Genomic DNA, 16383 nt, shown 5'->3' on the forward strand with positions numbered 1-16383 from the left:
TCGGTACCATAACACTTCCTCAGCAATCTTTCCCCAGCTCCATGACTCTCTGTCTCTCGACTGGCAGTGAGTGCTGCAGTTGCTGCTGGCGCCTCACTAAACCACGCCCCCTCTGCATGTAATCTCATTTCAAATGCAAAGATGCCAGCCAATCACAACAGGGGGTGTTTTCAGTGAAGAGACCCTTTTACTGTTTGTATACAATAATGATGTAGCAACGTATGCGCGCGCATTTTGGCAACAAACTGTGGCGGAGAATCAGCAGCATGTCAAGCTACGTGAGCGGATTAAGCAACACAAACCGAGAAAGTTATTTTAAAAAGTTGACTTTATCAAATGGTATTCGGCTACCAGATCCGTGTACTATAGTGGAGTGGATAGAAGACGTTAGCAGATGGCCAGATATAACTTAGTGGTCGGATATATACGTATTAGTTGAGAAACCGAGCGTGTTCACCCGAGACAAGCATATAAATCACTGGATGCTTATGAATACGTTGTCTGTGGCCATGTACAGAATGTCCAATACAATTTTCTACATTTATTCTTATTCTTCACACCGACATACATTTATCCTTTTCCTTACATTTTATGTTATTGATTCGTGTCGACACTTCTGTTTAAAGTTTAATTGTGTAATGCTATAGTACTTCAATAGCAACTATGTTGCTTGCATACATTTCTCAGATGGTTATTTTGCAATTAAACTATTAATAAAATCATTACAAATGAAATTGATGTACTGTGATTATTGATATGATAATCTGGGGGTGGGGGGTACATTATACACCAGTGGCAGCCAATGTTGGGAGGTTTATTATAAATAATTACGTTTCAAGTGCAGTAAATGTTTTACAAATGATTTTTTTTATGCGAGCATTTGTATGCCCTCGTTCCAATCGATGCATTTAATCGCCTGCATTCACAGGTACCGCCGGTTCTTCTGAAACGGCCGTGATCCTGTCGGAATCCTATAAAATTTAAGCCTATTGGTGGAATAGCGATTAGTGCAACCAAAAACGCAACAGCCAGATGCTGGGAATACATTTTGATGCTGGGAAACCGTTTTGATAAACTTTCGGAGTTGCTCTCACGTTAGAACCACTAGGGAACAACACCACTTCCGTTGCCAAAAACTCTTTGATCACGTGGGCTGTAAAAGGGTCTAGACTCACAGCAGACACGCCCCTTGAAACAGAGCATTCCAGCCAGAGGGCTAATATGAGTATAGAAAAAATGACTTTTATTTCTAAATTATGACATTTTTTGATGTAAAAACCATACTAACATATAAGTACACCTCAGGAAACATTATAAAATAATACAAAAATCCATGCCATGGGACCTTTAAAGTAGTGTTGTCAAAAATATCGATATTTCGATATATATCGATACTGGAATATCTGAAACGATACGATTCTCAGTTTTTACAGTATCGATATCAGCCGCGCTCTCCTCTCCGACCGAAAGCGAGTTGACACACACACCGGCATATTCTCACTCAGCCCGGTTAACCTCTGAGCACGGCGAACGCGCGTTCTGCTGGACTCTTTCCTCATGACAGTGTGTTAGTGTTAGTGATTGATCGGTCTGAATTTCGCGCGGGATTGCACATAAATTAATTCTACTAATCCCTGCAGATTTCGTGCTCCACATCTGAAGCGCACACACACATAGCCTACCCTAATAAAGCCGCCTCTGACATGATAAGTGCAAACATTTGCTTCCTTTTCCAGCTTATTATTGGTCAAATACACTCAAAGAATTATCAGTGCACATCTGGAAGAGTATTAACGTAACCACAGTCGCAAACAGTTCAGGAAGAACGAGTAACAGGAACAGTGTTCAGGATCCATGCGTCTGTTAGTCTTAAAGGGACCGCAGTCATTTGTTATTCAAACTACAAAAAGGCAAACAATAGGTTACTATCGTAACCCCGGTTCTCTGAAACATCGAGTGGAGAGATCCACCTATGGGAAGGGCATCCGTACCTGACCTCTGCAGAAGCATCCAATTGCACCAAGTCTGACAAGACAGGCAGGAGCGCGCAGCCAATGCCCAGTAAGGCCCCACCCCTTACCAGCGGGCATATATGGGCTGCATACGCTACTGTACATCAGTAAGTATATTCGCTTCTCGTGCGGTAAGCGGGGCAACGCTGGTGGATCTCTCCACTCGATGTTTCAGAGAACCGGGGTTACGATAGTAACCTATTGTTCTCTTTCATCATCTCGTTTCGAGATCCACCTATGGGAGAGACATGGACAGCTCCCCGATTGCCCAATACACTCACAGTGAGGTCCTGTTAGCCATAATAAGACGGTCACCCCGAGGGGCGGTGCACGACGCGTCTCATAATCATGAACTCGCCACACCGACGCAACCGCGTAACTGCGGTGTGAAGCAGGACATGAAACATAGGCTATGTGTGTCACACATAAGGAAGCCAGGGTTAGGAAGACCCCACCCCCAAGACCGAATGTGCTACTGAGGTTCTGGTGACATCCAGCCTGTAGTAACGCACAAACGTATGGGGAGAAGCCCAACTGGCCGCAGAACAGATATCCTGCAGTGATACTCCCCTGAACAGAGCCCAAGAGGCGGCCAAGCCCCTCGTGGAATGAGCTCTGATGTTCCCTGGGGGTTGCACTCCCTTTGATTCATATGCCAAGATTATAGCGTCCACAAGCCAATGTGAGAGGCGTTGTTTAGACAGGGGATCCCCTTTGCGAGGAGGAGCCCATGAAACGAAGAGTTGGTCACTCTTCCGGAACGCGCTGGTCCTAGACACATACGTTTGTAACGCACGGACTGGACACAGGGCATTTAGCCTCTGATCCTCCGCGGAGGAAAAGGGCGGAGGGTGAAAAGCGGATAGCTCCAACACCTCCGATGTGAACGCAGGGAAACATTTCGGCATGAATGCTGGATTAGGCTTGAGGAAAACCTTATCTCCACCCAGAGAGAAATTGATGCACGAGGGGTGGACCGAGAGTGCATGTAACTCACTGACACGTTTGGCTGACGCCAAGGCCAAGAGCAAGGCTGTTTTGAAGGACAGCAACTTAAGGGGAATATTCCCCAGAGGCTCAAAAGGGAATTGAGACAGAGCTTCCAGCACCATGGAGAGGTCCCATTCAGGGATCGTTCTCCTAATGACTGGCAAGGAGCGACGGGCGCCCTTCATAAATCTGCGGATTAGAGAATGCTGCCCAACCGTTGAGCCCTCAAAACCCACATGACAAGCAGAGATAGCTGCCAGATAGACCTTAATAGTGGAAAAAGACCTGCCCTTATCCATAAGGTCTTGGAGGAAACACAAGATATCAGCGACTGAGCACTGATATGACGTGAGACCCCGCCCATCACACGACTCATCGAACACCTGCCACTTACAGCCATACAAGGACCGTGTAGAAACGGCCCTGGCATTCTGTATAGTAGCCACCACGCGCGGGGGAAGCCCTAACGCGCTTAGGTTCGTCCTCTCACGGGCCAAGCCCAGAGAGCTACCCTGTCCGGGTGTGGGTGATAAATCTCCCCGTTCGCTTAAGACAATAGGTCTGTGCGGAGGGGGAGGCACCACGGCTGGGCATACAACAGAGGGATTATCTCTGCCAGCCACGGCGCTTTGGGCCACCTGGGTGCTATCAGGATGAGAGAAAACCCCCCCTCTCTCGCCCTGGCCAGTGTGAGAATTATCAGGCACAGGGGAGGAAAGGCATACAGCAGCACTCTGGGCCACGGGTGGGCCAGTGTGTCCACCTCGAGGGGCGCGTCCAAGTCCTTTAGCGAGAAGAACATAGGACAATGGCTGTTTTCGCGCGAGGCGAACAGATCTACGGGCGCCCGTAGTCTCATCCATATCATGTCTACTATCTGAGGGTGGAGGTGCCAATCTCCGAAGAGCGGGTTCCCCCTCGATAGAAGATCCGCGCCTCTGTTCAGAATTCCCGGAACATGAGTCGCGCGTAACGACAGGAAAACTCGCCCGCTCCATACTAAACGCTTGTAAGCTAGGGCATGAAGCTTCGGCGAGCGCGCGCCGCCTTGACGATTGATAGCCACTGTCGTGGTATCGTCGCAGCGTACGAGCACATGATGTCCCTGCAGACGAGGCAGAAAATGATTCAGAGCCTTCTAATTGGTTAGAAGCTCTAAATAATCTATGTGCTCTGAACGTAGTTTGCTCGGCCGCAAACCGTTCACAGTTCTGCCCTCCTGGGTGGCACCCCAGCCTGTTAGGGACGCGTCCGTCGTCACGACTTTCCGCAACATGACAGTCCCCAGAGGGGTACCCTGTGCGTAAAAGTCCGCGCTCTTCCAGTGGCGCTGAGCTGCAGCGCAGGTGCGCGTCACTGTTACAGAGCGGCAAAGATCGTGTAACGGGCTGAAATGTAGTGACAAAACCCATTTCATGAACGCCCTCATCCTCAGGGGTCCTAGTGGCAAAAACTGGATAGCTAAAGCCATAAGACCCTGTAGCCTGAGACATGTGCGATATCGCACCCTCGCCCCCTCTCTGAACTGTGACAGACAGTTCGTCAGAGAGAGAACGCGCTCCTGAGAGAGACGCGCTCGCATGGAGACTGAGTTGAGCTCCATGCCCTGGAAGATCACCCTCTGACTGGGTGTAAAGCTGCTCTTGTTCACATTCACCCTGAAGTCCAGAGATCGGGTGTGCGCGAGCACACGGGAGGTGTCCTGCAACACCTTTTCCCACGAATCGGCTATGATGAGCCAATCGCATATGTATGTCAGGATCCGTAGACCAGACATTCTTAGGGGAGTGAAGCCCGCTTCCACACGCAAACAGAAAGTTCGGGGGCTTAATTTTTGCCCGAACGGAAGCACCGTGAGTTCGTAACAAATGCCTTGATAGGCGAAACGAAGAAACTTCCGGTGTGGTGGATAAATGCTTATGTGGAGAAAAGCATCTCTCAGATCGACCGATGTGAACCAGTCGTTCCGTTTCATGACACGGGCGAGCGAACCAAGGGTTAACATTATGAATCTGTATTTCCTCAAATGTTTGTTCAACACCCTGGGGTCCAGAATAGGACGGAGGGAACCGTCCTTCTTTGTGACCAGGAAATAACGGGAAAAGAAACCCTGGTTTATCAGATTGTGGGGAACCACCTGAATCGCACCTTTGTTTAGAAGAGAGGAGATTTCCTCCTTCAGGACGTGGGCCGTGCTTTCCTCTGTGTGAGAAAAGAGAACGCTGCTGAAACGTGGATGTTTCATAGCAATCTGCAGACGATAGCCCTGTAATATCATGCGTAATACAGTAAGCCAGGCTGACACACAGCTCGTGTGAATGCTCGTCCAGGCCGTGCTGGCTTCGAGCATGCCTAGCTGGCTTATTTGTGATGCAATGGCGCCCTCTAGTGGAGAAACTAGGGACGACACGTGCAGGTTCACCATTACGAGAGAAAGGGTATTTCCCTACATTGAGAGGGTATCTCGCTGTGACGAATCCATTTGATTCGTTAGATTTATTGTGTTTTTTGTGTTTCTGTGTGTGTTGTGTTTTCTGGGAAACACTGGGGCCGAAGCCTTTATTATTTGGGTGAGGGGAACACAGTATGTGCGGTGTGGTTACACTGCTTTTGAACTTTTCCTCACGACAATCCCCTTGAACAGGGGGGAACACACATCGTCCACTAAACATATGGGCTGGGCAGCCACGGGAGGGGGACACCCTACAGCAGGAACCTTCCGTCCTTTGGACAGGGGTTCTGGGGCAGGGAGAAAGCCCAGAAAACTTCTTTCGAGGCTTTTCCTTGACCAGATTAAAATTACGTCCCGGGACCGGGGGGTTAGGCAAACGCACAGGGGGCGCCTGGCGTGGGACCGTCTTCCTGGGAAGATACAATATGAAGGCCTCGTGCTCCTTCTTGTCGTCGCATCGTTGTTGCATCATAGCAACTGCGGGGCCAAAGAGAGCCCGGCCGGGCTCTACCGGGGCGCCTGCGATACGTTTCTTTTCACTATCCGGGAGACCAGACAGGTTGAGCCAGAGCGAGCGCTCTCCTACCACGGAAAGCGCCATAGAGCGCCCGCAGGTTTGGACGACCTGACGAGCATTACGGAGAACGAGGTCGTTAACCGTGATGATCTCCTTCCACAGTGCAGGAGAGGGAGAAGATCCCTTATCTAACTGCTGGCCCAGATCGTCCAGGATCTCCGCTTGGTAAGCGGAAAGGAGGGAGGAGACATTCAGAGTCCTAACAGCCAAGGCCGAGGATTTATAAACGGCCTGGTGCACCGAGGCAGAAAAACGGTCCATCCTGTTAGGAAGGACCGGCTTCGGGGGGGCGGGCAGCCCTCCCTGGACTGGGTTGAGGCGTCTGGCAATGGAGGGCTCAATGGCAGGCGGTTCGCCCATGCCGCGAGCCGCCATATCTTTAACCTCCAGCCCCGCGAGACCGTGTTTAAGATCGAGCGCGTCGTTCCAGTAGTGCCTCATGTGCTTAGCGCACGCTGGAAGAACGGGAAAGAGTTCTTTCCTCGGGCCGGGGGGGGCTCCCAACACTTTACCGTCATAAATATCCCTCTCCTGGTCGGTGGCGCTCTGTGGAGCCGGCCATTTAATGTTGAGACGAGCGGCCGCTCGTTCACACACATCCAGGAGGATGGATTCAGGCAAGGCCGCGGGGGCGCTAGCCTGGGGAATAACAGAGGGCGGGATGGCCTCCTCGTCCTCCGAAATTCCAAGAAGGCCCGCGTCGTCGTAATCACCGGACCCGGCAAGATCGTCGGCGAGCGGGAGGTTACCCGTGAAGATGTCCTCTTTGGGGAACTCAGGATTGGGCTGGTCAGCCAAAACAAGAGCCGTCGCGCCCCGGGAGGTCCCCGGTAGCGCGCTATCGTCACCGTGTTCCATATCCGAGTACGACAAGTCGAGCTCGCCACACTGAGTAGCTGCAACTTTAAGGCGGTGTCGCAGGAGTTTCTTAGGCAGTACCAGGCAGTAACTGCAGTTCTCCGGGTTCTCTATTGCCTCCTCTGCGTGCTTGAGGCCCAAGCAGACCACACAGAAAGGGTGAAAATCCTTAGCGGCGATAAGAGACCCACACGCGGCCGGGCAGGCCCGTAATAGGCTAGACACAGAAGGAGAAGACTGAGAGAGCGACATACCCGCAAAAAACTCAGAAAGGTCCGTGGCGGCAGCCGTGGAACAGGAAGACGGACGAGAGCGCGAGCGGCTCCGAATGCAGACACAGAATGTGGCAGAATAGAACTGTCACGCCCGGTGGAGGCTGATCTGGCGATATTTCCTCCTGCAGACAATAAGTGAGCAGCGCAAATCTAACCGAACTGTGTCAGTGCAGAGATCGCGAGAAGCGAATGTCAACTGATGTACAGTAGCGTATGCAGCCCATATATGCCCGCTGGTAAGGGGTGGGGCCTTACTGGGCATTGGCTGCGCGCTCCTGCCTGTCTTGTCAGACTTGGTGCAATTGGATGCTTCTGCAGAGGTCAGGTACGGATGCCCTTCCCATAGGTGGATCTCGAAACGAGATGATGAAAGAGAACGATCAACTGCTCTTGACTGATCGACTTGTGTAACTTTAATAGTTTCATCTGTACGCTATTGAATTTTTTACAAAGAACATTATCCAATGTTGTTTTAAATGTAATTACTATGCATTTTTTTAATTCAGTTTCTTATCTGAATGTTAGACCTACCTGAAAAAATAAAGCAGTCTATTTAATTTGTATCTTTTATTCTATTGCATTTATTTGTGCTATTGTTTGTAATCTGTTTATTTGTTCTTATTTTATTACTGTTTACTCGTCTTTTTAAATTCAATTTACCATTCGAAATCAAGCTTTCTTGTGCTGTGTGTAAGCTATTGCAACACAACTACCCCATTGTAAAAAATACATTGAGATAGCAAAAATTTGTGAGATAATTTTAATAGTAATTGATCAATTGATCAATAATTGTTCAAATCAAAACGATGCCCAACCCTAAGGAACATGCTGGCCACATGAACTTTTAGTAAAAAATAACAATGAATAATAACAAGTTCTGTTGTCATATTAAGCATCTTATCTTATTTATTTATTTATTTATTTTTTTACTGTGGTATCGATTTCTTATCGATATATCAATATTTTAGTCTGATATCGTATCAAAGTCATAATTTTGGTATCGTGACAACACTACTTTAAAGTACAGCAGCAAAAAATATGCCTGTTTTGTTGCAATAAACCTTAACAGAAAAACAAAATGTCTTGGTTACGTATGTAACCCTCATTCCCTGAAGGAGGGAATGGAGACGTATGCCGGAACTGACTTAAGGAACATTTTCAGAGGCCAATCTACTTTGAGTGTTTAAAAACGAGCCAATGAACATTGGCATGGGGTTTACGCATTCCATGCTCCGTCCCGCAGCATGGGTATAAATAAGGAAGTATACCGCATCCTTGCTTTTCTGCTGAGGAGCCGAATTTGTGACTCAGTCCTTTAGTGGAAGCACAGCACCTGGCGACGGACCGTACACCTCCATTCGCTCCTTCAGGGAACGAGGGTTACATACGTAACCGAGACATTCACTTCAGAACTGACCGACGAATTGGGGATCCTATCAACCCGCTAGGGATGCTGGCTCTTCCAGCGCCCTGCTTGAGCTCACTAAACCGTCCCCTTGTTGGAGCGGGAAGTTAGGCCTCTAAGCAGAGAAGGTCAGTCAGTGCTGTTTCTGGAAGACCCACTCAGTGTTCAACACTGACCAGACTTGCTCCTCTGTTGGAGCACTGAGAACCAGCACGGCCGTCCCGAGAAACCAAGCGTCTAACCGCAAAGGTTTGGGACACGTTGGAGGGTTCCACTCGAGCCTGACACTTGCGGCGGCCCAGGGAAGCATAGCAGTGAGCTCTGGATCAGACTCAGGCAACACTACCACATCCAAAGGAGGCAACGCAGCCGAATATTCATCTCCAGATGACTATCTCGTCCACCGATGCAGCAATGGAAAATAAATCCTCAGCTGGAGCCCTGAAAGTAACATCTGGCCCCCCATGGGAAGGACCAGTGCGCTCTCTCGAAAACTCCACTGGCACAGGTGCAGAGGATAGAGAGGCTCGAAGAGCTCGAGGAGCCTGTTGACCCATTGGGAAAGCCCTGTTATCCTCAGAAATAACGAAATCCTCATGAAAAACTGTTATCCTCAGGTCTCCACCAAAGCTATCAGCTGAAGTAGCATTCCCCTGCTTTGCAGCAAGAGGCCCACTAGATTGGAGGATATGCAATTGGACTCCACCCCATCTGAGGTGTTTGAGCCTAGACCGTAGCACCATGATGGTCATGTTCCCGCAGTGGTCATTCACGAAAGCTGCCTCAGCGTGCTGAACGCCCAAACAATGACCGTCAACTGAGGACAGAGATCGACTGCATCCAGAAACACAGGGTTTGAATGACATCTTGAAAAAGACGTAGAGTCAAACCGTGTTGCTCTTTTAGAAAAGGAAAAACTGGTCAAATAGTGCTGAAGTTCGCAAGGGAGATGGCCACGGCTCACAGCAGTTCAAAAGGTGCAAACCTGCTGTGAGCATTCAGAGAACACCGTGATAGCTGTTTGTTGTCTTGAGGTGACCACCCGCTGACTGGTGCCATCACACTTGCACCAGGAAGCAGCTTTTTCATGATCCTTCTCACGAGCAGACTCGTTTATAGTTAAAAAAAAAATCTCAGTAGACACACTAGACTTGCAGTGTTCGGCTCAGAAGAAGAAAGCAAGGATGCGGTATTCCACTTCCTTATTTATACCCATGGCACCCAGCGTGAGCCGCATGCATCATATTTAAACTCTCTAAGTAGATTGGTCTCTGAAAATGATCCCTAGTTTGTCAGTCAGTTCCGATGTACGTCAAACGTGACCGACTGAAAGGGAATTACCTTTACTATCAGACTTTGTTCCTGTTCTGAACTTTTCCTCCAAAGCGTCGTCAACTGGTAGATCTCAGAGTTTAGGTACTGGTTCTGGGTTTTATATGCTTTTAAATCATCCTGAAATAGAGATATGATGATGATTGTGTTGACAATTTACACTAGAGAGCTTTAATCATGCTTGGCACAGTCATTTCAGAATTGGCATATAATGCAGATAAACTGTTCAGAAAAAAAATGCACATTTAGAGTATTATTTTTTTAACACAAAGCGTAGAGTTTTTGCAGACTTGCATAAGTGGATACACCATCTTTGAAAAGTTTCTTAAATGTCTCAAGATTTTTCAAAAAAAAAAAAGAAGCCTTTTCTACTGATCGTTCAGAAAACATTCTAGTATGAATCTATGATGAATATAAAGTTAAAACAGCAGAATATAATTTTTTTTGTATTAATGTAAAAGTTGTATCAATTTAATACATCCTTGCTGAATAAAAGTATTAATTTCTACAGTCATGGTTGCAAGAAAACATTTGCTGCAAATTTTTTGTTGAATATATATATATACACACACACACACACACACACATGGCATGGACTCGAGGCATGGACTCCACTAGACCCCTGAAGGCGTGCTGTGGTATCTTGCACCAAGATTTTAGCAGTAGATTATTTAAGTCCTGTAAATTGGATGGATTGGACTTGTTTGTTCAGCACATCCCACAGATGCTCAATTGGATTGAGATATGGGGAATTTAGAGGCCAAGTCAACACCCTTAAACTCTTTGTGCTCCTTAAACTATTTCTGCTTTGTGGCCACATACATTAGAGAATACCGTTTCCATGAAAGTGTGTACATGGTCTCCAACAATGCTTAGGTAGGTGGTGTGTGTCAAAGTAACATCCACATGGATGGCAGGACCCAAGTTTTCCCAGCAGAACATTGCCCAAAGCATCACACTGCCTCTGCCGGCTTGCCATCTTCCCATAGTGCATCCTGGTGCCATGTTTTCCCCGTGTAAGTGACGCACACGCACACGGCCATCCACGTGATGTAAAAGAAAACTAACTGCAATGCACTGTGTATTCTGACATCTTTCTATTAGAACCAGCATTAAAGGTAGGGTAGGTAAAAACTTTGGTAACACTTTATTTTGATAGTCCACTTTAGACATTCTACTATCTATAAGTAACTTTGCAACTACATGTCAACTAACTGTCATTAGAGTATTTGTAGACTGTCTGATTAATATTTACTAAAACTTTATTTTGTCGGTTCCCCAACAATTCAATTTATTCTACTAACCCGAACCCTAACACCTCACCGTAACCTACCAGTCTACTGACAGTCTACTAATACTCTAAGGAGAGTTAGCTGACATGTAGTTGCAAAGTTACTTATAGTTAGTAGAATGTCTAAAGTGGACTATCAAAATAAAGTGTAACCAAAACTTTTTTTCCAAATTTGTTTAAACATTCTTTATATATCAATGCATAATTAAAATGTTAGTACTCTGAAAAAGAAAGTATAAAAACGGAGTGTCTGTAGACCTCTCATGACTGTTTTAAAGACGGCTCATTATTTCCATTCACTCCACCTTCTTCTTTCTGGAATCTTTCCAAAGCCACTCCCCCAAAACACATGAACGTGCTACGCCGAGCGCTCAGCTGGAAGACGCATTATTTATGAGACGAGCGGAGAAGAAGGAGCGGAGTGCATGTAGTGACATCATTCAAATGTCACACTGCACGCGCAAGCAGTCCGTTGAGAAGGGCAGAAGCAGTGCATATGGAGAGCGGGAGCCACGCATGCCCGACACCTGTCCGTTGTGCATTCTGGCAGCATTTGTCTCGCTGGTCACTCGCAGCTGAACCGTGTATTGCAAATACAGACTATAATATCGTCCATTCTGTCACATTTGCCGGTGTTCTCCTCCGAGATGTGCTTTGATTTAAGAAGGGCAGCATTTCTGTTGCAAATGGTCCATGCCCAAACACACAAGCATATAATGTGCTGTATATACGTTGTTCACTTGATAAATGTAACATTAAATTTAAGATACGCTTAGTTTAATAATTTAAACAGGCCTTGGAAGTTTGGGCAAAATCTTCTGGCAGTGATGTGTTTTCGTGTATTTTATTATATTTATTTCACAGCGCTGGGTATTATGTGTAACATGATTTTATGGTGAAATCGGTTCCCTTTCGAGAGAGGTTCCTCGTATTACGTATGGGAAAAACTCCTTTTCTCGAGAATGTGAAGCAAAACTTTTAATAAAGGTATCTATGTAAAGCGCAGTGAGCTGCACGGCCATAGCCCAGCGCGAGGAGCGCTCTGATTGGCCGGGCTGCGGCAACTGCAGGAACCTATGGTGAGGCGGCTGAGAGGAACGAACCAATGGGGGGCGTTCCAGAAGCCCGCCGAAAAAGGTGCTTATATTTGCATACAGGAGGCTATATAAGACCCTAATTCGCCATAGGTGTCAGATTTTATCTCCTTCAGCGATACCTTCGCTGGTCTCCGGAAGAAGCACCGCCGTTGAAAAGGCACCAGCGGAACCTGCAGCTGAGGACGACGGACTCCCTCTCCGCCTTCTCTGCCGTTCCAGCTACGCCATCCGGCGTTATATATCCTTTAAACTGTGTCTATGTTGAGTGTTATATGTGTTTGTGTGTGTGTGTTGCCGCTGCAACGCCACTTCTAGAGCTTACAGGCTTGTTTTACTCGAGGACTCTCTCGTTCCGCCGCGTCGTTAAGCGCCGCGGAAAGACGGAGCTCTTCTCACTCTCCCTCTGCTCTCGTCCCGTCGCGCTGAATAGCGCCGCGGAAAGAGAGAATGTTAGAGGACATGAGCACACTCAAGCCGAAGCTCTCTTCACTCTGCCGCCGCCGCGGCTCTTCTTCCGCCGCTGCCACAGAGTTGTTCCCACTCTTCTCTCATTCCGTCGCGCTACAGCCGCGGACAGAGAATACTAGAGTGAATAGGCGAACTCGAGCCGAAGCTCTCGTCACTATACCGTCGCGCTGAGGAGGCGCCGCGGACAGACGGAGTTTTTCCTCAGTCTTCCTCTTCTCTAGTTCAGTCGCGATATCGCCGCGGACAGAGAATACTAGAGTGAATAAACAAACTCGAGCCGAAGCTCTCGCCGTGCTAGAAGCGCCGCGGACAGAGTTTTACCTCACGCTTCCAATTCTCTCGTCCTGTCGCTCTATCGCCGCGGACAGAGAATACTAGAGTGAATAAACAAACTCGAGCCGAAGCTCTCGCCGTGCTAGAAGCGCCGCGGACAGAGTTTTACCTCACGCTTCCAATTCTCTCGTCCTGTCGCTCTATCGCCGCGGACAGAGAATACTAGAGTGAATAAACAAACTCGAGCCGAAGCTCTCGCCGTGCTAGAAGCGCCGCGGACAGAGTTTTACCTCACGCTTCCAATTCTCTCGTCCTGTCGCTCTATCGCCGCGGACAGAGAATACTAGAGTGAATAAACAAACTCGAGCCGAAGCTCTCGCCGTGCTAGAAGTGCCGCGGACAGAGTTTTACCTCACGCTTCCAATTCTCTCGTCCTGTCGCTCTATCGCCGCGGACAGAGAATACTAGAGTGAATAAACAAACTCGAGCCGAAGCTCTCGCCGTGCTAGAAGCGCCGCGGACAGAGTTTTACCTCACGCTTCCAATTCTCTCGTCCTGTCGCTCTATCGCCGCGGACAGAGAATACTAGAGTGAATAAACAAACTCGAGCCGAAGCTCTCGCCGTGCTCGAAGCGCCGCGGACAGAGTTTTACCTCACGCTTCCAATTCTCTCGTCCTGTCGCTCTATCGCCGCGGACAGAGAATACTAGAGTGAATAAACAAACTCGAGCCGAAGCTCTCGCCGTGCTAGAAGCGCCGCGGACAGAGTTTTACCTCACGCTTCCAATTCTCTCGTCCTGTCGCTCTATCGCCGCGGACAGAGAATACTAGAGTGAATAAACAAACTCGAGCCGAAGCTCTCGCCGTGCTAGAAGCGCCGCGGACAGAGTTTTACCTCACGCTTCCAATTCTCTCGTCCTGTCGCTCTATCGCCGCGGACAGAGAATACTAGAGTGAATAAACAAACTCGAGCCGAAGCTCTCGCCGTGCTCATTCTACCGCCGCCGTGCTGAAGCGCTGCGGACAGAGAATACTAGAAGTCAGACGAGCGAGCTCGGGCTGTTGGGTATGTCAAGAACAATGTCGCTGCAGCGCGCGCTTACTGCCAAGGAAGTTGTAATGGCTGCCTTGTCATGATAGCGCGCGCCCCTTCCACAGCGCGTTGCTGACTAGAGCGCGGCTTACGTCATAGCACGCGCTCACTGTCAGAGCATAAGGGCGTCGGAAAATGGCTGCCAAGCTAAGCCCTTTTTTCACTCTATCACTTCCAGTCCCCTTTATTCAGGCGGCTGGAAAGGTTTTTACACTGTAGACAAAGTGTTCACTACACAGTGTGCACCCCTACATAAGCACTGTTAATTCAGCCTCACAAAATCACAAATAAATCCCGCCGCGGCCGGATTACACCATATAAAGTCAACTAGCCTTATTGCAGTCAACTAGCCTGTGGTCAAACACGCTTGTCTGCATGCGCGCTTTCAGTCTAGACTAGAGCATAACGGCATTGTGGAATGGCTCACATACCACCCGCACTTCCTTACATTCTCCCAGTTCCCTTAAGTTAAGTGACTGGAGATGAAATATTGCAGTCAACTAGCCTGTGTTAAACACGCTCGTCTGCACACTATGCTGTGTGCGTTTACCCCTGTGGATTTGCTCACTGGTTTGCACCGTGGGTATTCTACGTAGGTTGTGCGCCACTGCACATTGTTTACACTACACACAAAAGAGCTTTCTATGTAGGAAATGTGCCCACTTTACAGTCTGCACTCCTGCACCCAAGCACTTTTCACAAAGTTCACTCTCGCACACACAATATAAATGTGAGGCGTGCGCCCACTGCAAAGCCTGCACCGCCAAAACTAACACTATCCCCACAGTGTTACAAGCAGTGTTACAGCACAAGCAACCCGGCTAACAGGCCCCTATTACTAAGCGGCCAGCCCCCGAATCTAATTCAACCCCTGGCTTTACGAGCCCAGGCCTGGCAGGCCATTCCTGGTATATAATATTGGGTGTTGAACATATAAAACGAGGTTCTCGCTACAGTTTTGCTCGCAGACCCCGCGATTCAAGCCGTGGTCGAGCCCTCTGTAAGAAGCAGTGTCAGTCACGTGCTTCTCGCTGAGGCATTGAGACTGTTAAAGGAGAGAGCGGCGAAAACAGTACACCCGACGCTAGCGAGTCAGGTTTTTACTGTCGCTAATTCCTCATGCCGAAAATGGGTGGCGGTCTCAGGCCCATTTTCCAGGCATCTGAACAAAGCACTTATGACACGCTCGTTTCAAGGTGCTGACGGTGAAACAAATCCTCGCGCACATTCGCCCCGGGGATTGGGTTTTCTCAATAGATCTGAAAAACGCATACTTCACGTTACGATAACCCCCCACCCCCACTACAGGCCATTCTTGAGATTCGCCTTCGAGGGGCAGGCTTATCAGTACAGTCATTGTCATAGACTCAAGACTTACGGCATAAGAACCGTGCATGGCTAAGCATCTCCTTTTATGGGCAGAGCACAATCTGAGCTCCCTAAGGGCGGCTTACGTGCCAGGTATTCTGAATCAGGGTCTGGACATGTTATCCAGAGGACCCATGTCCCCAGGGGGATGGTCCCTTTACCCGCAAACAATTCAGCTCGCACAGCACACGCTGCCCAATATTTTTTCTGCAAACGCAGGGATGCCCTGGCCCATGTTGGCCCAGACTCCCTCTATATGTTCCCTCCGATCGCGATCCAGCTGCAGCCTGTGCTTTTTAATAGCCCCACTTTGGAAGAACCGTACATGGTTCTCCATACTGTTTCAGCTGTCAGACACAGCCCCATGCCTATTCTGCCAATGAAAGGGAAGGTCTGGCATCCCAATCCCGAGCTGTGGGCCCTCCACGTATGGCCCATCAACGGTATCCGGGAACCTCTCTGACAAGTTATGAACACTATTTCGGAAGCTAGAGCCCCTGCTATCTGGCAGCTCTGCTTTGAAGTGGTCAGTGGTTTTCTAACCAATGTGCTACGCGAAACATCGACGCACACTCATGCGAACTGGCGGAACCGCTCGCTTTCTCCAAGAGCTAATGGATGCGGGTCGTCCCCCCTCCATACTCGGGGTGTGTGTCTCCGCCATAGCAGCTAGCCACGCTCCGATCGCGGCACATTCACTAGGGAAAAGTGATCTTATTGTGTGTTTTCTTAAAGGGGCCAGGAGATTCAGCCCGCCTTGCCCCTACCTCGGTCCCTATTTGGGACCTCGCCATGGTTTTGGAGGCCGTGAAGGGTTCCCCCTCCTAACCACTTCAGAACACGAGCTTGAAGCACATATCACTCAAAACCGTTTTTCTGCTGGCTGTGGCCT

General features: G+C 48.7%; 1 protein-coding gene across 1 annotated transcript in view; it reads right to left on the reverse strand.

The window, feature by feature from the left end:
* The window catches only part of tbc1d2 (TBC1 domain family, member 2), a 42321-nt gene that overhangs the window by 16347 nt on the left and 9591 nt on the right, over positions 1 to 16383 (reverse strand). The window contains exon 8 of the mRNA XM_067457110.1: positions 9911 to 10021. Coding sequence (XP_067313211.1) covers positions 9911 to 10021 — 111 coding nt within the window. The remainder of the gene's footprint in view (positions 1 to 9910; positions 10022 to 16383) is intronic.

This window comes from Pseudorasbora parva, chromosome 11, assembly GCF_024679245.1.
Source record: "Pseudorasbora parva isolate DD20220531a chromosome 11, ASM2467924v1, whole genome shotgun sequence".
NCBI classification, from domain to species: Eukaryota; Metazoa; Chordata; class Actinopteri; order Cypriniformes; family Gobionidae; genus Pseudorasbora; species Pseudorasbora parva.